The 23,155-nt window shown below is 31.0% G+C and overlaps 1 protein-coding gene across 1 annotated transcript in view; it reads left to right on the top strand.

Annotated features, from left to right (window-relative positions):
- Nucleotides 1-23,155, top strand: part of LOC145319068 (endothelin-converting enzyme homolog) — a 66,417-nt gene that overhangs the window by 40,882 nt on the left and 2,380 nt on the right. Inside the window, exons 19-33 of the mRNA XM_080160897.1 lie at nucleotides 214-273; nucleotides 3,219-3,300; nucleotides 5,333-5,399; nucleotides 5,965-6,075; nucleotides 9,796-9,948; nucleotides 10,229-10,371; nucleotides 10,613-10,699; nucleotides 11,548-11,640; nucleotides 13,750-13,853; nucleotides 14,008-14,079; nucleotides 17,558-17,610; nucleotides 18,136-18,232; nucleotides 20,511-20,601; nucleotides 20,946-21,010; nucleotides 21,931-22,008. Of these exons, the coding sequence (XP_080017023.1) occupies nucleotides 214-273; nucleotides 3,219-3,300; nucleotides 5,333-5,399; nucleotides 5,965-6,075; nucleotides 9,796-9,948; nucleotides 10,229-10,371; nucleotides 10,613-10,699; nucleotides 11,548-11,640; nucleotides 13,750-13,853; nucleotides 14,008-14,079; nucleotides 17,558-17,610; nucleotides 18,136-18,232; nucleotides 20,511-20,601; nucleotides 20,946-21,010; nucleotides 21,931-22,008 (1,356 nt within the window). The remainder of the gene's footprint in view (nucleotides 1-213; nucleotides 274-3,218; nucleotides 3,301-5,332; nucleotides 5,400-5,964; nucleotides 6,076-9,795; nucleotides 9,949-10,228; nucleotides 10,372-10,612; nucleotides 10,700-11,547; nucleotides 11,641-13,749; nucleotides 13,854-14,007; nucleotides 14,080-17,557; nucleotides 17,611-18,135; nucleotides 18,233-20,510; nucleotides 20,602-20,945; nucleotides 21,011-21,930; nucleotides 22,009-23,155) is intronic.

Here is a 23,155-nt window from a genome sequence, read left to right as displayed (position 1 = left end):
AAGTGGAACGCTTATTCGTAGAAACAAACTTTTACAGAAATTAAAATATATCATTTAAATTAACAGGGTTTGTATGGTTCTTACTTAGTTTTGTATTTTTTTTTCAAAATCTATTTCAGTTTTGTTAAATTATTTTTTTTTGTAAATGTCCAACCTGTTTTTGGACAAACTACAATTTATTTTAATGATTGAAAACCAAGTGGTTTCTTATAGAACCAGAGAAACGAGTACACAAAACAAGTAGGGAGGAGTGCATAGGCAGAATAGCAAAAGGTAAGTTCAGATTTTAAATACGTTATGTATTTGCTTAAACAGTAATACCTTACCTCGTAAGGACGAGATTCTCCTTGGATTTTAAAGTCAGAGCATAATCCGCTTGTAATGGGATGCGATACTACAACACCCAGGGATATTATGTTAGATAACATCCAACAGACAACCTTCCCTTTGATTGCACGACTGAGAAGTCCTAACTGTGCATAATAATGAATTGCGCCTTTTTTGGGCCAAGGAATTCCCCCTACTTTAACTATTTATGTTGATCACCTTACATAGCAGCAGTAGGGACCATTCTTAGTCATGACGCGGTGTTAATCCGAGATTCGAACCTATCACCTCCCCTGATGACCTACGTGTTGAGCCACGGTCACCGGTTATGCTTAGACAGGCTAGTAGATAGTTCAAAATGTTTTAGAATTGTAATGTGACAAGGATGATAATATCCATAAAGCGAAGATCTGAAACGGTATGACCAACGAACATTAACATTTATAGAGTATTATAACTGAATAATCCGAATATAAATATTAAAAGTCAAAACAAAATTAAAATTTTGTGAAAAACTGCATCAATAAAAGATAATGTTTAAGGACATGCTTACAATTTTAGCACTTGATTATAGAGATGCTTTGCTTATGGCAATATACTTTGGTGTCCTAGGAATCTGTATTAAAAAAAATAAGATCAATCGGTTAATTTTATCATATAAAAATTCATTGTTACATTCTGGTAACGATTGTAGAGTGGCTACGCTTTCTAAATTGTACCTAACTGTTATAAGAAACATCGTGCAAGTTTAAAATCGATAGGACAATTTTAAACTGTTAAATTAACGAAAAGAGCTAACCGTTCCAGACGTACGGACGGACACTAATTTAAGAAAAAGCTTCGCTTTAAAAAATAGTCAGTATATAGCAACATTTGAACATCTTTATAGCTTTTTAAAATTTAATTAGTGTCACATTAAGCAAATAAATAAATTTAGCAACGTTTAATTAAGAACCAACAATTAAGAAAATTGCAGTTTTTTTTGTTGGATGGAATTTAAATGTTTTTACATGACTACTCTACAAGTCTTATGTGTATGTTTGTTGTACACTTGTTATGTGCATATATTTAGCTTAGCACATACAATAAAATAGAAAGAAAGATATAAGAAAGAACATAGTATGTAAGAATAATATTTTGTATGAGAAAAATGATATACAAAGAAAATACTGCTTTGTATATTACCCCATCCTGTCCTAGAAAAATTATGTTATAATTTTGGCCCACAGTCAAAATATGGTTGATTTATGCAAAAAAAAATGACCTATGCAAAATATTTTTTTCTGTAATGCAAAAATAGCGATGGTACAAGCACTGCAAAGTTTTTAAAATCCGTTAAAAAGTTAAATTGACAACCTTTCCATTTGCCACCCAAATATTCTTTAAGATTTATTTCGCTTGCTGTTCAACTGATGTTAACCCAATTTGAAACTTTTGTCACCAGTATTAAACCTGAAAGTCCCTGTTACAGTCAAACACCTTAACCCATATTTAGAATATTAAAATTATGTTTCTTTTACATAAGACAATACATTCTATATGCAAAGGAAAAGTTCTCAATGCATGGAAAGTATCGAAAGTAGATGAATAAAAAGATTAGCTTCAGATTGAAGGAGAAAGTTTTTTATCTCCATCAGTGGATTAAAAACCGATTCTTTGTTGCATTCAGGGTCAAGGGATTGTTCGCCAGTCAAAAAATCCTTCTTTTTACTAGCGATGCTATATACTCTATAATTCACTTTGTCTGTCCGTCCATCCATCAGGCAGTCAGTCAGTCCGTAACGCTATGGGGGAAACGTGATTTTCTCGGCTCCTATTCAAGATAGAAGCTGAAAATTTAGGGATTAAATATGTTCACATTATTCATATTCATCATAATTTGCCCATTAACTGGGGTGCTAGATTGATTCTTAGATTTTCACGTTCTCCTTATTACCTTAATGCTTAAAAGATTATTATGAATTTTCGTTTCATGATTCATTTTATTTAAGATTAATGTTTATTTTTTTGTGAAATTGTTCTATAGTTCATTTTTTTGGATTTCCATAATCAGTAAGTAACATACTATTGTAAGATAATATGCTGATAAGAAAATAATTTGAAATTTTTGTGTGTTTAAAGTTCGGACAAAATAGTTTTTCTCCAAATCTATTATCCCTGGATGCCTTCAATAGCAGAAAGAAAGGCTTCAAGAAAATTAAGAAATTTAGTTAATTGGTTCTATTTCAAGTTTCCTTTTGGAGAAACAAGTGATAAATGTTAAAACAACTTTGCACAAAAGAATAACAAAAAAATATATTTTTAAAATTTTTTTTTCTAAACTATGTTATCGGTTAAAAAAAATAAATTAAAAGATTTTACATTTTAACCACTTATCTAAAGATTTAGTACCTAAATATTTTAAGCAGTCTTAACCCTTTAGGACTTTCTTTTAAACATTTTTATAATAAAAACTTATCTATCCTTTCTATCTATCTGTGCGTACATTAAAATCTCACTAACTGCCGTACCTAATTGGTTCTTCATTGCAGTAGATCTTGGAGTAAGGTAGTTTTATCCTCCCAAGGAAAATCACCCTGGAACCTCAACCACCACCCAAAAAAAATACTTTTAAACTAAAACGTAAATTGGAGGGTCAACTTAACCTCCCACTGCCACTATAGGCCTCTCTAAAAGTACAATAGAAATATAATTGTGGAACTGAAAGAAAATTTTATAAAACTAAAATTTCTATTCAATTAATTTCAATATTTTATTTGCGCCTTTCACAAAATCATTGAATGCAAGCTGACCAAAATAATTATTTTCTTTAAAAAAAACTATTGATTGAATAGATTTAATCGAATCGAATGATTGTCTATTGTGTTATTATTGAATAAAATTTTGTTTAGAAATTGATGAAAGCCTTGTTGACGAGACGCGGGAGTTGGAGACTGCAGTCAATAAAATTCTTCTTATTGAACAACGTTTGAGGTACCATTCTAATTTTATAATTTATTATAATATTTTTTTAAAAGAATTATAACTTAATCTATTTATCTTTATATTATTTTAAACTTTGTAATACAAACCCTAAGTACCGTAGACTCTGAGGGTGGGGATAAAGGAGTATTTACCCTCCTTAAACTTTGAAAGCCTTTATTTTATCCCCCTCAAAACTTTCAAAAATACATCGGATAACCCTCCTCACGACTTGGAAAACAATCATTTGACCCATCTCAAAATAAAAAGCATGTACGTCCCTGCTGATACATTGTATAAAAGTTCACTTAAGGATGTACCCATCCTTGTTCTGTAAAATTTCTTTGGTTCTAACTATTGACGTAGGAAGCATTTAGAAATAAATTCATCACTTTCAAAAGTTTTACACTCGTTCTTGCGTGAAAAAGTATAATTTTCAGGGAGGCAAGGATAAATAAATGGAAGATACTTTAATGATTGACAATAATATTTTGATTCACCAATAGAGTTCTCACAATAGAATCGTATTTTTACTATTCTTAATTATCCTGTAATATGATATCTTCCTTTGATAAAAAATCTTCGAACGTTCTATCCCTATATTTCTTACACTGTTAAAACATTTATCTCTTCAGCTACATTAATTGCATTTCTCTCTCCGCTTTATAGGTTTCAGCAGGGCTCGGCAGCCGCGCGTAATTTTAAAAATAAGTTGCAAGTCTATACCTGACCCAATTAAGGCATTGGCCAGCCCTCTTTTCAAAAAAATTTCCTAAGTATCCAAAAGGGTTTTAACTTGAGGCTTAGTCGCGGCTGCCGAGCCCTGTCTTTCAGAAACATTCACAGATTAAGGCTGAGTGCGTTTATTGTACTGTTTATTTATTTCCATGCAGTGATTTTGATTTTCTTAAATTATTGCCTTTTCTACTAAAAAAACCTACTTTCTGAGGATATATGTAATATCAGATCAATATTACATCTACATTATCAAAGTAGGTCCCTAGGTACTTGAGTATTGCAGAAACAAACTGTTTGGTTGCACGACCCTTGTCTTAAAGTCTTTGTTTGGAAATGTATTGCACTAATTATTTTGACTTGACTTTCCACTTGTCTTAGTAAAAGTATAAGCAATGAGTACCATTTTATTGTCCTTATTATTACGTGTATGGTCCAATTTCAAACCCAACACCTCCCAGATGGCAAGCAGATATACAACCTTGCATAGTATTGCATAAGTCCATCTAAGAAGATACAATAAAAACTACAAATTACCAATTTAATTGAACATTTCTCAGTTCGGCATAAGGCAAATCCTAATGGATACTCTGAGATGTTTTAGCAAAGCTTTACTCTATTGCAAAGAATGCTTTCAGGGACAATAAAAGGGCTTACTGATTAATTCAATTTTGTTGCAATAAATTCGCCCATTTCTAATACTTGCCTTTTCTTATATAGGAAAACATTTCCTATATAGGAACTTAAGCCTACCCACTAAAAATTGTTCTTATATAGGAATTGAAGCCTACCCACTTAAATATTTTCCTATACAGAAACTTAAGCCTACTCACTGAAATCTTTTCCTATATAGGAACTTAAGCCTACCAACTGAAATCTTTTCCTTACAGAAACTTTAGCCTACCCACTGAAATCTTTTCCTATATAGGAAATTAAACCAACCCACTGAAAACTTTTCCTATAGAGGAACTTAAGCCTAACAGAAAAATAACTTTTTTTTTACACAAACATAATCCTATCCACTTAAATCTTTTCTTAAAAAGGAACTTAAGCTAATCCCGGAAAATGTTTTCCTATATAGGAACTTAAGCCTACTTACTGGAAACTTTTCCTACATAGGAACTTAAGCATATCCACTGAAAACTTTTCCTATATAGGAACTTAAGCCTACGGACTTAAAATTTTTCCTATATAGGAACTTAAGCCTACACACTGACATCTTTTCCTGTACATAAACTTAAGCCTACCCACTAGCATCTTTTCTTATATAGGAACCAAAGCCTACCTACTGAAAACTTTTGTTATGTAGGAACTTAAGCCTACCCGCTGAAAACGAAGAGGTGAAGCTTACTCCTGTTTCATTAACAGAATTAGAGGTATTGTATTTTTAGAATTGTCCCTCCAGTAGCAACTAGAGCACAACTCCTCTTTACGTTAATAATTCTTTACTGTTTGTTCTGGTTAAGTAATACACGGAAAAGCCCTGCTGGGGAAGTGTCAAGAAGGCTTTGAGCTCTAACCCACGGCTAGCTACAAGTTTTTACAATATGAATTTATATTCTCATTAGGTGACTTTAAAAAGAAGTGATGGTGCTTTCCCTCAAAGTACCAAGCGAACAATGAACCTTCTCTCCCTAATTTTGAAATAAATTGAAAATAAGTAGGTGAATTTTTCGTACCGATGCCTAACCCCTGGGGGATCGAGGAAGGGGGGGGGGGGTCTTAACCCTGAGGGATCTGTACCTGCAGTGCTGTACATGACCCTAATATAACCAAACCTAACCAGATTTTTATGCTCGACTAGACTATTTAAAGAAAATGCTTCTTTTTTTTCTTTGAATGTAAAATGGTTTGTCTCTTCAACTTGTCTTCATTACCAGCCTTACCCAGTGATAAAAAATCTTAATTTAGGTCAATGTCATGAATGTATACTTTGTTTAGAATATGTTTCCCTTCCTGGATTGGTTAAATTTCTTTGCTCGCGGATTCCAGATAATAGATCATGAATTACCCGAGCAAACACAAATTCTTGTTGATCTCAGATATTTACAGGTAGAACATTTTTGACATTTTATAGATCACATTTTTTGTAGCTACTCTATACATACATACAAGTCCAAGGGTGTTTACTCCCCTCAAAATCTGGACCCTTAACTTTACCCAAGTCAAAATTTAAAAAAAATACATTACATTACCCGTCTCAAACCTCTGAAACCCCGCATTTTACTTCCCTTTAAATAAAAAGCTTGTAAGTCCCCGTTTATATAACTTCAAATGTTATGCTGTTAAGCCAAACCTAGTATATATTATCATGTTACTATTACAAGTATGTAGTAGATTAACCCTTTACAATGGCACATCAAAATTATATCAGAAATGGCCACTTTCATTTTATAGTCGACATAAACCTTGTAATGGAACAGTGTTGGCAACAAATAAAAAATCATGACTTTACAAAACTTTCAGAAATTTATAGATAAAATTCCAACAAAATTTAGCAAACATTTTTGATAGCTTAGCCATCTTTTTTCAATACATTTCTCCTTGAATAAGAATAAAAGGATCTCTGTCTATGTGTGTGTACCGAAGGATCTCACTAACCGCTGAACTGATTCGGTTCTCCTTTACATCGTAACTTTCTTTAGGTCATTGGAAGGTTCAAAGCCTCCAAACAAAAATTCGCCTGTAATTTTTTTTACTTTTCCTTTTTTAAACAGGGCCGCTAAACAAAGATAAACAATAACTTTGAAAGAAATGACTTTAAAAATTAAAAAAATTCTGTTTGAAAAAATAGAGTTGCTTTGTTTAAATTTTATTGCAAAAGAATAAGTTAAATCAGATCTTAATTGGACATCCTATTATATAAAGTAGTAAGCTTTTTTTGTCTGTATCGAATGATCTCACTAACCGCTGAACCTTTATGTATCTACTTTACAGTGAAGCTTTTCATAGGTCTAGGGAAGGTTTATAACTATTTTGGGGGAGGGTACCTCCACCCTTCCAAAAGAAATCGCCCCTAGAAAAAAATACAGCCCCCCCCCCCACCCTAAAAAAACTTATATTTTAATTTTTTTAACTAAAACTTTTTTTTATTTTTATTTTTAAATCTAAAATAAAATAAAAATTATTATTAAATTCAACTCAAGTGCCCCTAGAGGCCTCTAGGGGCGTAGCCGCTAGTATTTACATAAAGTGTTTATAGTTTCAACTGTTGAATATCTTTTTACAGTTAGGAGAGTTAAATAATTTTTATAAAAATCATGAATATAATCTATAATTAAAGATTGTCCTTAAAAAGAGAAAATGTATGCATTTTGGTAATGATAACATCATTGTTGATTTGTACAGTGTGTTTTTTTATGAGAACTTTTTTGAAAGCCATTTTACCCCACTTATAGTTATCAATGATTAATAGCTTATTTTCTTCGTTTTTTAATGCAATTAATAGAACACAAAAAAAAATATTTCAGGTTTTATTTAAAAAGTACAGTAAAATCTAAAATTCAAAACTTAGGTGTCAACGTCAAAAAATGTTTTTTATCGCATTTTTCTTATGCTCAAATATTCAACCTTTTGCAAGAATGGCTGCTAAACACTTCAAAGTTGAGATATAGAGCTAAAAATGTATACAGATACTATTAGGGACATGTACTAGAAAATATCAAAGTTTGAAGGTCACATCTCAACCAGAGAGGGAGTACTGGCCCCCCAAAGTCGACTACAGAAAATCCAATTTTTTTCTTGCAAAGGGTAGAAGATTTAGGCATAAGAAAAATGCGCTAAAACCATTTTTAGATGTTGACACCTAAGTTTTGAATTTTAGATTTTACTGTACTTTTTAAATAAAAACTGAAATATTTTGTTGTTGTTCTATTAATTGCATTAAAAAACGAAGAAAATAAGCCATCAATCATTAAATTCTGATAACTATAAGTGGGGTAAAATTGCTTTCAAAAAAGTTCTCATAAAAAAACACTGTATTACCTTTTTTAGAGGGTTAAGACATTATTCAACATTATTCATAGATTATATTTCTAGTTTTATAAAAAAAAAAATGGTTTCCACGACCTAACTGTTTTATATGGCAATTCTGTACAAAACTCAAATGTATTTCTTTTTTTTCTTTTCTTTTATTCTTTCTCAGTAATTTCAATGAATGTATTTTTATTTTCAATTTAAAAATTAGTGGCGTGTATATCAACTTGGTGCCGTGCTTGCAAATTATTTGATTTATGTTAGTGTTGACACACCCTTGCCGCACGCCTTTGGAATTGATATTAAATCACTTAAAAAAGTCAACTGTCCATTTTATCTTGTGAAAAGTTTGTATGATTGCATCTCAAGAAGCTAATCTTTCAGGGAACAAGGCTAGGAGTATTGAGAAAAAAATATATTAAGAATTTTAGTATAGCAATAAGATATCTTGTGTTTTGACTGATTAAATTATCTACTTTCCCTCAAAGTTCATAGTGAACACAAAAACCCCTGATTATTTTCAATTTATTTCAAAAATTTTTGTCGGTGTTTCTGAGCTCAACTGAACAATTTGAAGGAAACCGCTGAAATTTTAAATTGCATGATTTTTTCCTTTAGATATTATCAACAAATTATTTTGATTGTCGGATATACTTTACCTGGATTATTTTTACTTTTGGATTTTAAGAAATTAATTCATTGACCTATCCCTTAAATCTTTGTTGAGAAGAATCCAACCTCCACAGGAAAATGCACAAACCAAGTTATTCACTGTAAAAAAAAATATTTAAACTAAACAAGTATTAAATATCCTTTAATGTAAAGTAGTAAGATTGTTGTAGGTAGGTTGCAAGTAGGTTGTACTTTTCAGGGTAGCTTTATAAAAATCTTGGCAAGGTTAAGCCTAATTTCCTTGCCTCAACTGCCCTCCCCTAGAGGCAAGGGGCAAAACAACTTGTATGTGAGGTTGACTAACTAAAATCTTCTGACAATTAAAACTTTAAAATCAAGAGTTTCCAAAGATATCAGTAAACAAACAGTGCGATTCTAATGCTGGGTTTTAAAATAGCTTTGCTTGTGATATCTCAGTTTTTTCAGTTTTTTCAACCTACAATTTTATGTCCATGCAGGTTTGGACAAATACATTGAATACACAATAAAAGTAAATGAAACACACATAACAAATATACTGACAAAACAGTTATGGTCGTTTTATGTCATTTTCAATGCTTTCATACAAATAAAAGAAGAAAAATAAATTTACAGCACAAATAAAACTGAAATAAAGCATCATCTAATGTTTTTGAACAGTAAAAAGAACAGTAAAGTAGCCAACAGTAAAATTACTAAGATATAATAAGGAATGAAATATAAGCAAGTTTTTATATTTTATTTTTATCTGTAGCAAATGATTAAACATTTTACAATAGTGTGCTTCACAATAAATAGGCTTACGGAAATCTCTCTTGCTATAGAATAGCTGCGCATTTGGAAATATTAATTTTCATTTGATTAATGATTCTAGAGTTTATACTATTATGCCAAGTGAAAAGTATAGATTATGCTTGCACACAATCTTAACCAACAAAAGATAGTCTACAGTAAAGCTTTCCCTGTGCATCATTGGTTATTCCAGATTATGTATAGGCCTTCTTATGCTACTTAACAGGGTGTTCGGGCATGACATGTACGTTCAGCCGTTTGGCAGCTAGCAGCCTTTAAGTTTCATATACTTTTGGAGATAATCGTTACCAAGAACATTTTAACGTGCAATAGATCCAAAACGTTTTTGTTCAGGGCCTGGAGGACCTTGTGAACAGCGTAGATCCTGTTGACCTGGACAACTACCTTGTCTGGAGGCTGGTGGTCAGCTTCTATCCCAGCAAGTACGGGGACAACCAGAGGCGCAGGGAGCTCTGTCTCAAACAGACAGAAGATGTCTTTGGACCGGTAAGAATATTTAAATGTATTTCGTCTTAACCCTAAGGCAAAAGAAAATGTGTATGGAAATTATAAAATGTAAAGATATTATCCTTAAACTACCTTGGATCAATATAAAGTTGTTTTTTTTTGTTAAAGCATTGAAATCTTTCTTGACATGTGGCATTTTTTGTAGTTTTTGCATTTTTATGGAGGGGGGGATACAATAAAATGTTCATAATTTTTTTCATAATTATTTGGCTTGTTGATACTGTTTATGTTGATGTGGAATTTAAATTTAAATTTTAAGGTTATAACAGCTATGTACGTGAAGCACAAGACCATAGAGTGGAGCGAGCAGGTTGTGGACGAGGTGGACCTCATGGTCGACTCTATGAAGGAGGCTTTGAAACACAACATGGACAAGATCACGTGGATGACTAATAATTCAAGGTAGATATGTATATCAGTTTTAATTTTTTGTCATCAAATAAAAAAATAATTTCTCTAATGGTCATACCAAGCGTTTAGGCTATTTTCATTTGGGTTTGTGAAGCTTCCTCCTGCAGATAGATACCCCCCCCCCCCCCCTCCTGAAAAAGAGCTAGCTGATAAAATTATGATGTCTAGTATTTACCCCCACCCTCTCGAATGGCTTTGGACGAAGCCACATTAAATTGTATAAAATGTTCAGAGACGCGGCAAAAGAGAAGTTATCTGGTATGATGGATCTCATTGGTTATCCAACACAAGTTCTCAACAGTACGTGGTTAAATCAAAGGTATTTCAATGATAAAATGATATTTCGTCATAGTAAAAGGGAGTGGAAAGTTATACGAGTTACCGTAACTAGACATTAGCCTAACAATATTTTTAAGAGACCCCTCACTTATAGACAACCAATCCTTTAATTGCACAACCCTTGTATTGAAGTCCTAATTATGCAAGTACGATAATGAGCTGCGTAATTTTTATGGATAATGGCATTCCCCCCTTAGTCATACTTACTGTTAAAACATACAACTTTGTGTTTTAGTCTTTCCTTGCTCCTTAATTTAAGATTACTAATCTTTACATACTTTCTGTTCTCACGATTTATAGTTTCAAAGTTTAGTTGATAAAGGGGTTGTCTGCCAAGTTTCAAAACTAAAAGATTTAATCTTTCAAATATTTCAATTTCATTTGCTTTGAAAATGTAAAATGTAACAAAAGGTTTTTTTTAGATCATAGAAACTAGAAATGATAACAATTGCGTTATCTTGTCATTCAGTGTTTCTTTACATAAAATGAAAAAAATTTATATTTCAGAGAAGCCTCACATTGGTATTAGATGTAACTTGAGATTTTAAATCTTTTTTTTTTAGTAATAACAACATAAACTTTTAAATGCTAAAACGATGCAAATGTACCGATGCCACGCATAAAACAAACATACTTTTAAATCATATTTATTTCTTATATAAAAAGTTAATTAAAGTACTTTACCATGTAAAATTTCAAGCTTTCCGTTACATATTGCCGTGCGGACACACCATAGAAGTAAAGAATGTCCGCCTGTAAAATACCTATTCGTCCTGTAATTTGTATGAATGATCGCAATTCTTCGATTTAATCGTTCTTGTTTTCCAGATACAGTGAGGTGGAGGTAACAGAGGATTATTTGATGAATATTATTGCATTTCAAAGCCATGAAAGAAAAGAGGCGCTCAAACTTTATGTAAGGTAAAATTATTTAAATTATTCTTTTCTAGTTTTAATAAAATATTTTCTTAATTCTTACGTCTGTGTAAGTTTTTATGCAATCTGAGTTCTTTGATCTTCTTTTTTTAAATTTAATCTACCATGATAATTTGAAAGTTTTTAATATGCATTATATTATTTTTCTTATTTAGTGTTAGTTTGACCTAAGAAAAATATTTGATAGCTAAAATTTAGATGCTTAATTTGATAATGCTACTTCCTTTCCAACTTAAAAATAGGCCTTTTTTCAGGGATCTAAAGAGATAAGACAATGACCAATTTATTGATGTGTATCCTCAATGATGATACACAAAATTACCCCTTCTGTAGAATACAAATAGGGGTTTAAACGTTTGGACACTCGACTGAATTAACCAACAAAGGTTATTTAGTTAACGAATCAGAGAACGTTATTATAAGACGTTGAGGACTAGTGTAATAAACAGGAAAATGTCCGCTTTTTCCCTGCCTTTTGTACTTTTAAGGGAAGCTTTCTCTAATCCCGTGACTTTATAGATGGACTTATCAAAAACTTTCATGCAAAGGGAAATTATTTTAAAATTAATGGAGCGTTTTCCTTTTTTGAAAAAAAAAAAAAAATTGAAAAATTAAGATGTTGTGCATTTTTTGGCTAAGATCTTCTAAACAACTCTTCTAATTGATCCTTTTACAATCTTTTTGAAAGGTTTTAGAGTGCATTTGGCGGAAATATATCCCCCCTGTAAAAATATTCCACCTCTAGATATTTTCTTTTTTATAAAAATGAAGATATATGTAGAATAGATTAGAAAGATAACCAAAACAAGGTATGTAAATTTGTAAAATGGCTTGGAATTAAGCATTGTATTATTCTTGTTTTAGGCTACTTCTAATTAAGATGGCAAATGAAGTCATGAGTCTAAGTCAGTAGTATATTCAATAAAATAAAACAAAACTAAATAAAGCTCAAAAATTAAATCCTGGATTAACCATTTAATTTATGCAGAATAAGTTTGTGACAATTGAATATGTGGAATATATTTACATAAATAATATAAACATTAACATATAACTTTATCAAGGATTTTTAACTTTTACAGGAAGGGGAAATTATATTGGAAAAAAGTGAAGCTTTCTTATAATTAGGGTCGGTCCAATCAAACCAATTTTTTTTACCATTTCGTTTGGGCATATTGTTGACATAGCATAGGATTAGGTATAGCAACTAAATATTCGTTACCAGTAAGTTCTTGAATCAATTTTAAACATTTAAATTTTCCCTTATTTGATATAAAAATTTTAAGTTAACTTGAATTTTTAATTAATGAATCCTAGGATGAATAGAAATTATATTATGTCCTAAATTATAAGTTATCCGACTTTATAGATTAGTTGTCTTCGTTTTATGGATGTTGTCGTCCTTGTTCTACTATATCCCTGAATCTAGGCAATTTCTACAATAATATCTTAAAAATAAACTAATAAATACTTAGGAAATATGGGAAACATAGAGGAAGTATTATAAGAATAAATATTTAGGAAATATGAGAGAGGAACTTGGTTGGAGACCTTCCATAGAGGAAGTATTATAAGAATAAATATTTAGGAAATATGAGAGAGGAACTTGGTTGGAGACCTTTCATAGAGGAAGTATTATAAGAATAGATGGGTATAGTCCCTTTCGTGGCAACGCTCCTTAAGGGGCGATTCTTCGTATTTTTCACAGTAGCTTATCTCCTATTTCAAGCCCCTGCGTTGGGCTCTAACCCTGCGGGGCCAATTCTCTAACCATGTGGGACAATCACCTAACCCAATACAACCTATCCTAACCTAAAATAACCTATTAAAATGCATTTTAAAAATACGACGAATCAACCCTTAAGGGGCGTTGCCACCCAAATAAATACTTAGGAAATATGAGAGAGAAACTTGGTTGGAGACCTTCCATGGAGGAAGTATTATAAGAGTAAATATTTAGGAAATATGAGGGAGGAACTTGGTTGGAGACCTCCCATGGAGGAAGTATTATTAGAATAAATATTTAGGAAATATGAGAGAGAAACTTGGTTGGAGACCTCCCATGGAGGAAGTATTATTAGAATAAATATTTAGGAAATATGAGAGAGGAACTTGGTTGGAGACATCTCATGGAGGAAGTATTGTGACAATTAATGCTTTCTATAGCCCAAACAGTAACACAATGATCGTTCCTATAGGTAAAATTTTTATAAATGTCTTTGAAACTATTAAATTTATTTCTCATGACATTATAAATAAAACGACACAACAATGAAATCAAAGGTAAAAAATATAAGCAATTGAAGCTTTTCCTAAATCAAAACAGAGTTTTATGATAACAAAACTGTTTAGGCCTGCTTCAAGATCCTCTGTACTGGAGTAAACCAAAATCTTTAACTTTTGGTGCATTTGGAATAGTCGTAGGTATTATATTTTATTCTATTCTAAAGCAGGGTTTCCCATTTCTTAATAAGATATCCAAATATATGTATTTAAAATTAACTTATAAGATCAATTGTATTGGACTTATATTTTAGAGTTAGATGTTTAAACTTCTTTGCGCTCAAAAAATCTAGATTTGTCAGATAAACCAAATTAAAAAACAGTTTTGAAAAATTTTAATTGAAATTCAGAACCTACTATTATAATTTCACTTGAAATTTTTTTTCTTGTTTTTGTAACCTTTAACGAATACCGTCTATTTAATGCTCTAAAAGTTCTATCTCCAATTTGGCAACCGCATGGAAACATAAGTTGCACTTCTAGCAAAAGCAATTCAATAATCCAAATAAATATTTAGATTGTTTCCAATTTGTGTAACAAATTAATTTATTTTGCACACAACTCAAACAAGCCAATTAGATAATTTGATAGCAGAGAAATTTAAATTAGTTTTATCAATGATTTTTCATTTTATGGAACAAAATTAGCTGAAAAATTTTGTCTTTAAAAAATAGATTTTAAAATCTATGTCTAAATTTTCTCGTTTGCCACCATTTCTTCTCCTCTCTATTAAATTAAAAATAAGGGTGGATAGTTTTTTTCCTATACCGAACCCCTACGGGACCCACCCTGATCCTGTGGGGACTACATCTGCATTGCCCTGGTCCTGTGGGGCTACCCATTTCTCTTATTATCAAATCCTTCTAAAAGATGGCGTTTCAGTGCTCAACAAGGTACTTTGTGTGAAAAAGCCATAGTTGATTCCATTTCAACTTGAGAGTAATGGATATTTTTTCAAGCCCAGGCACTCAGCCATGCTTGCTCAGTGTGTAATGAATATGCTTCTTCCAGGGCTCGGCAGACGCTCCTCGTCTGCACTTAAGCCACAACTTTTAACCTGCTTAAGTGCAAAAAAAAATTCCGAAAAGATGGACTGTTTGTGTGAGACATCGAGCTGGACTTTAAATTTATAATATGACGATTTTACATTACACGCTTACACGCGGCTGACGCGCAGCTGCCGAGCCCGTACTTCTTCTTCAACAACGCAAATTTACATAACAATAGGGAATTATTATACAGAGGCTGCGCAAACAATTGCCTTACATTTTATCTTTAGAAGAAAAACTACTCTTTAATTCAATCTTTGGAGGGGAACTTTTACTTCACCTTTAAATCTTGAAATGATTATCTTATTTTACATTATCTTCCTTTAATTCACTACAACTTAATAGGTCTTAAGTTTTAAATTCGTCTTGAGTATTTTTACTTGGTATGTTACAAAATATAAGCTTTATTTTTGACCTATTTTTAAAAGGCTTGACGTTTAAGAATATAAATTGGAGGATTTTTTTACAATGTTGCTTTATACAAGGACGATTGTGTCTAATAAAAGAAAGCTTTAGGACAAACTAGTTTCGGGCTGTTTGATATTCAAATCTTTTTTTTGCATTTTTTTCTACCTGGCTTATATTGGCCCATATTAAATGCATAAAGACACAAATCTTAGCTAATATAAAATTGTATTGCCATATAGATGAATAAAAACATACATGTCAATATTTTTATGTAACTTCAAGCAATGATTTGTTTTACATAAGATATAAAACTCAGGGATCCTAAAGAGATCAGACTATAACCGATAAATTGAAGTACATCCCAAATGAAGATACACAAAATTAGCCCTTACGTAGATTATTATTAGTGGTTAAAATGTTTAGACACTCAATTTTATGAACAAGCCAATCAAAATTTATTAATAGTCCCCAAAAATATTAAGCCAATGAATGAGAAAAAGTTGTTTTAAAACTTTGGGGACTAGTGTAATAAACAGCCCAATGTCCCCTCTTTTCCTGTATAAATCTACATACATTGTACAATTGTACATAGTACATTAAATACTCTAAATTATTTGGTAAATCCAATAAATGTATTGTCAGTGTTTTATCAAGAAATATCTGTTCATCGAAGCCAGGGATATATAAAAGAGACATCGGACTGGAAAAAAATATTGGTACCCAAAGTTAATTTGTCGACTCAAAAACTTTGGGTACTTTTATTTTGGTTGGTTCCAAACTTTTAAACTAATAATTGGCCTCTCATTGGCTAATTTTTTTTGTTACGTCATATTTTTTGCACCAATTCTCACAGCATCCTAATAATTTCAATCTACAAAAGGGACAATTTTAATCATAATAATCATCATTAAGGATGTGCATCAATTTATTGACCATTGTTTTATCCCTTAAGATCCTTGAAGATTTGAGATATATTTTTCTCGTATTAATTCGAATCCGGTGGATAGGAACCGGTTCTCATCCATACGAAAAAAACTATGTATAGCATCGTATTATATCCAGCTTTCTACGAATATAAAAATGTACAATCATAAGATTAAAACGATTTTTTTAACCGGTGCTTTCGACACCTCAGGGCTAAAAAAACTAGTTTTAATCTTATAATTGTACATTCTATATCCGCGGAAAGCCGTTTATAATACGATGCGAGAAATAACTATTCTTCTTCAAATTATAAAGGTCAAAAAACTTTGTGTTAAAATTTCCCCTTGTGTAGCAGGTACTTGGAAAAGCATTTAATCAATGCAATTGAGGACAGAAAAATTTACCTCTAATTTTAATATTTTCGAATTTTCTTAGGGATACACAAAATTACCCTTTTTGTAGATTATGATAAGAGCTCGAAACGTTTGGACACCAAACTTAAGGAACAAACCAATCAAAATACAATAAAAGTCCCCAAAGTTGTTATACTAACGAAGAAGATGTTGGGGACTATTGTAAACAGCCCAATGTCTTCTTCCTCCCTGAACTGTCTCACAAATTTTCAATTTCTTTGAATATCAATACTCTGTGGACATTATTGAGTCTTATTTCTAGAAGTTAAACTAACTCTTATAAGTTTTCCTTGAATTACAGTATTTTCACTGCAAGTGACCTGAGAGAGAAAGGGTACTTTTAGAGCCTTATATTGTAACAGTTCTATTTACAAGAAATCCAGTTTAAGTTATTGGGTATTATCCTCTTAGAAATACCAAAATTTAAAAAATAAAAAAAAATATTTCCAGGAGTATAACGCCAGTTATTGTTGTCTGTTCTGCTATCGTTATTTGTTTTAAATGTGATTATTATGAAGGGAGAAGTAGGTTGCGCTTAAAATCCGTAAAAGTGTGAGTTTTAAGGCTTAAAAGTAGTGTATTTCTTATGGAAAAGAACTATAGATATAATTTTTTTTTTAAAGTTAACTTAAATTTTTATCGTTCTTCTACTGTTTTTAACTTTAAAAAACTCACAACCTTTACGGATTTTTAGCGCAACCTTTTCCTACCTTTGTCAAATATGTTGAAGTCAAACATACACTAATAAAAGATTTTATAGATTTGGAGTTGGGAAATGGCATAAGAATTATATTAATATATAATAATTTACTTTTTTAATTTCAGCTCATGAAATTACACATGCATTTGATGATGAGGGAATCAACTTTGATCATGAGGTAAAAATTATTATAATTGAATTTAAATAATTAATTGATGATTAGCATAAATTTTACCATTGGTCAATTACAGTGTATATTGGCCTCTCATTGGCTGTTCTATCGTATGACGTCATAATCTGTTGAGGGACTTTAATAATCTTCATTGATTTTATATAATCCAAGTATAGAGTATAATCCAGACAACTAACTGGCCAAAGTGGTGGAGAACTTTTTCGTCTGCTAGCAAATTGCTTCCTGCTCTTGTAGTGACTTGGCTATGTTGATATTCCCAACGCTATTGTCTGATATATAAAAACCTAATTGAAAGTCGGCACAAGGTCCGTGGGTAGATTTACATATAGCTCATGCCCCCTCTATTGTTTTACTTTAATTATAATCCCTCGATCCCCTTGGGGCTCTTATAAACATATTATAACCTAAAATGACTTTTAACCCACTTACAGATTACGTGATATTTTTTATTAGCTTTTTTTGAAAAAGTAAATCATATTAGGTTTTAAATATTTATATCTTATTTTGTAGGGCATCGCAGGACAGTTGTACGATGCAGAAACAATCGATGCATTCCACTCCCAAGCTGATTGTATCAGAAAACAATATTCTAACTATAATATTTCAGGTATTAATATTACATAAATAGTTATAGATAAAAATCAGGAGTAAAAAATTCTCGCGTCGTATTTTAGACAGCTTTCCGCGGATAGTATAAAATGAAATATAGAATTACTTGCAGTTCAATTGGTACCGATGGGTCGAAAGCATACAGCATGGTTCGGAATAGGTTATAATCCAGTGGTTTTTAATCGGTAATTCGAAGCCATAATGGAAAATTAATTATATCAGGACTAAGTACACGATTATTTTTAAAAATAAAAATCAAAATATTAAAAGAAATATTAATTAAATATAATAGATATGTTTTCTATTATACTAATCAATCAAAAATTATACTTTGACCTGCCAAAATTGAGGGTTTTAAAAAGTTGATCTATGATTTTTATCTTGCTTGCCAATTTACAAAATTTAATCAAAAAGTTATATTATAATTTTTATATAATGGAGATTAAATTAGGGAATTATATAGTTTAAATTATCACTTTATTTTATTTTTATTAAATTTTATAATTTACAAAATTATTACCCACAAACCATTCTAAAGTACAATATTGAAATGTATAACTTTTTTCCTCTAATGTAAAATTGAACAAAATGTAACCTCTTTACAGAATGTGAAATAAGCAATTTCAAATTTATTTTCAAATAGGTGTTGGTTTGGTCAGAGATATATAGGATTAGCACAATTTAAAATTTTTGCAACTTCGCCCCTAGTATCATGGGGCTCAGTATTCGATGGGGAATTGATGAGCATAAAAATATACTAAGACCGTCCCGAGAACTAAGTAAAGCTACCCTTAAATAGAGAACTCAAATGGCTATATAGTTAAATAAATCTTAAACTTTAATAAAAAAAATCTATACTACTTTATATAACAGGAAATAAATTTTCTTCTAAAGATGTTCAGCTTTTAAGTTATTTTTGGTAATTATATTTATCCTCCAAATAAAGGTATCTTTTCCCTGTATATTCTGTATTAGCGGTGGATATATGTTTATTTGAACTTGTACCTTTGTGTGTGAAGTGTATATTTTAATTTTATTGGTAGCAAAGCTACTCAAAAAGTAAATCCTGTCAAATTGAATAAATTTGGTTTTAAGAATAAGTTTTCTTTCGTTGAAATAAATGCACAAAATCAAACAAAGCAAGTTATTTTTTGATATTATATCTTTTCTGCACATTGTTTACAGTGGATAATCTCATTATCGGAAATATATATTTTCCTTAATTTTTTAATAATGGAATTAAGGGGTTTTGTAGTTATCTCGAAATTAGGGACTAACAATCTTAAATAATTTTATTCGAGTCTTTTTATGTTTTAGTCATTGGAATATTGAAATTTATCAACTATTAAACATTTTAAGGCATTATACGGTTATTTGAAGTGCTTGAAAGTAAAGTGATTGCTAGATATCTATATTGGCTCCTCCGTACCACTCCTTTTTTAATAAAATACTAAACATTCCATTAAACAATATAAACAGAAATGTCGCACTGCGGTTTGGGATGTTTGTCTAAACTTTAACCTGTTACGCTAAAATTGCATTCAGCTTCGATATTGGTAGGAAATCATTCAGCAAAATTCATTAGTTAGCAAGTTGGAAAAACACCCTTAAAAATAATTTTATATTTTTAAAAAAGCATCATTTCTTTTCATTTGTTAAGTAGGATTAAAATAGCCAGGATTAAAATAGCCCTTAAAATTTAGATTTCCAAGCTTGGGTAAAGTATAAACTATATGCAATTAAATGCTCAAATGAATTTATTTGCAATCTTAATTATCAAATAAATTTTCCCTCTTTTGTTAGTATCATTTTATAACTAATTTTAAATATAGAAATAAGCAACAACTTTAGAAAACAATTCGATATGCTGGAAATAAAGTGATGCTAGCTAATTTTGGACAATCCGGGTAATTCGGCAAAGACACAATGAATTAACTTTGGCGCATTTCAATTGCCCAATATTCTTTATATTTGTAATATGTGATGTTTGAAGATGGGCTGTCGGTTTTAGTTGAGACTCGACAAAGTGGCTGAAAAAATGAGCCGTGTGACGTCAAAAGATCCATCTGTTTTTAAGGGGTTTCCTTTCTCACTTCTCCTCTCATCTTTCCCTTTTAAGGCGTCATACGGCTTATTTTTTCAGCCACTTTGTCGAATCTCGTTTTAGATTAGCAAACGTCACCCCTTAGTTGTTCTTAACCAGCAATTTAGCATATGATAAGTCACAAATATGAACAAGTAGATTATTTTACAAAGTTTCAGATTCCCAATTTTAGATGTTTTCGTGGACGGGAACCTGACACTGACGGAGAACCTTGCTGATCATGGAGGACTAAAGATGGCCCTGTCGGCTTATAAAAATTGGAGGTACGACTTTCAATGAGTGTGTCTTTTACTTTTTGCAATATTTTTATTATGGCTACACTTGAAACTAAATTAATTACTGTTTTTTTTTAAATGGCGGTTTCGCCCCTAGCCTTTGAGGGCTTCACCCCGCCACCCCTTGTGAAGATATTTTTATCTATGCTATAGAGCTATTATAAAATTACTCTTACTAAAGTTACTCTATGGCACAGGACACTCTAAAAAACTACTTTGTATTTTAGAAATAAAAGAGGCTTTATAAACTTGAAATATATCATTTTATTTCCATAATTATTTTCAACCATCTAAAGAAAGTTTCCATTATTTATGGATATTTATATTTTCAGAAGTCAAAATTCGGATTCAAGACTGCCCGCTTTATCTTTTACAGATGAACAACTATTTTTCCTAGGTAATTTCTTTTAATTCATTATACGTTACTCTCAGCTGAGTCCTCAGCATCTAAAGGATATATATTTGAAAGGGTTGAAACCTATCTAAATAGCATAAAACCGTTCTAATTATAAAATATAAAAAGAATGGCCTAAAACCATCTTATGGTCTATATAAATCTTTCCTAATCTTTAACTACAGATAAAAAACCTCACTATTCTTTATAATAAATATGAGTTTATATTTCATATGATATCAACAAATTGCATAGTTTCTTTTAAAATTATATCTATCAGCAAAATTTAAACTTGTGAAAATTGAATTGATAGGTTGATAAAAGTTTGTAAAAGATTTGAAATATCTTTATACTATTCAAAGGAAACGATACAAACACATTTTACATTTTCATTTCCATAAAAGATGTATTTATCAAATTGTGTTTTGGTGGAGTAAGGAAATAGAAAATGTTTACTAAACACATAAATTTGAAAAGATTTTTGAATTGGTTTTGTTGCTGATATTAAGATTATTTCTACAGCCACAATTTCTTAAAATAAACATATAAAAAATAATATATCAAAGAAAAGGTAGAAAATAAAAAAAAAGGTTTTGTATTTCTTTAATCTTTCGAGACACCAAGACAAACAAAATTTTAATTTATTTAAATAAACATTTTGGTGCCACGGGATTTATACAGTTTTTTCAATGGGGAATGTGAACACGTTTTCAATCTCTTTTCGAAAAACCTTTGTATAATCATCTATTTTAACTGACGCTGTTATTTGGTTGGGTAACATCCAGCAGACAACCAACCATTTATCTCCAAGTTCTAAATAAGCATGGTAGAGAGTTGCACCAGTTCACAAGCCAAAGTATTTCCTCTACTCTAAAAACAATTTCACGAGCCAGACATTGTTTTAATTTTCAATTATTTTTTAGGGTATGCTCTCCCCTGGTGTTCCTCATACTCGGGAATAAATTCTGAATCTCATTTATTTAAAGACGAACACTCACCAGGTTAGTAGCGCTTGTCTTCGCTTATTATGGATGTGTTACACTTAATTATTCCGCTAAAAAGTGGCCACTTTCAAAGAATGGAGAAAAATACGATTACCTTTACTAATGAAAGAAGGATTTTTTTACCACCCGTGGAGATTAAAGAAGATAAATCCAACAGTACTGACGTGAAAGGGACTTTTAATATATCCCATAAAATTCAAGGAAAGGTTGTCGTTATTTTGCAAGAAATGTTTATCCCTTTTTTAGGGGTTCCTTAGGGGTTACTCTTCGAAAATATCTTCGAACCTCTACTCAAACAAGGATGACAACATTCATAAGTAGCGAAGCTAAAATAATATGAATGGATATCGGGAAAAAATTTACTATAGAGCAGTGTCATACAATAAACATTAAACTTGATAAAATAGGGAAATAACGACCCCTTTAAAATCACGCAACCTTAAAAATCACGAAAAATTAAAAATCTAGTAACCGATCTAGCACCGCAATTAATGGAAACTTTAATGAAACTTGATGGAAATAAGTAAAATGTGGGTATATACGAACAAATTTCAGCTGTCTATCTTGAATACGAGCCGAGAAAATCATGTTTCCCCCAATTCATTCATTACGGACAGACGGACTGTCGGACGGACAGACGGACGGACGGACATTCGGAATAATAGAGTAGCTTCGTTACTAAAAAGTTATAGATTAGAAATCCCCCCCCCAAAAAAAAAATATTCAAATCAACGTATCTATACACTCATTGTAAAAAAGATTAAGAATTAAATTTTTTCTTTCTATTGGGATAAATGAAGGCTCATTTCCATGAGGCATGCATAATATGAATAAATATTCATGGTGAGGGGTTAATGAAAGGATTTGCCTTTGTGTTCTATACATATCATCCATATATTGTTCAATAGAATACAAACAGCCAAAAGATCTTATTGAGTTGCGGTATACTGGGATAAGTAAGTTAAGGACAAGAACATTCATTTTAAAAATAATCTAAGGAGTGTTTTTTTATTTTCAATATTTGATCATTTCAATTAAACTTTTTAAGGAGGGGTATGAAAGGATAATTGATCAAAATTAAACTTAAATGTTAAATAATCAGAATGTATTTCTTTTGAACTAACAACAGAGTTTATTATTATGT

Source organism: Acartia tonsa, chromosome 1 (genome assembly GCF_053477335.1).
Source record: "Acartia tonsa isolate MP-2025a chromosome 1, ASM5347733v1, whole genome shotgun sequence".
NCBI lineage: Eukaryota > Metazoa > Arthropoda > Copepoda > Calanoida > Acartiidae > Acartia > Acartia tonsa.
Note: the sequence above shows the minus strand (reverse complement) of the source record. Positions and strands in the feature narration are given on the sequence as shown.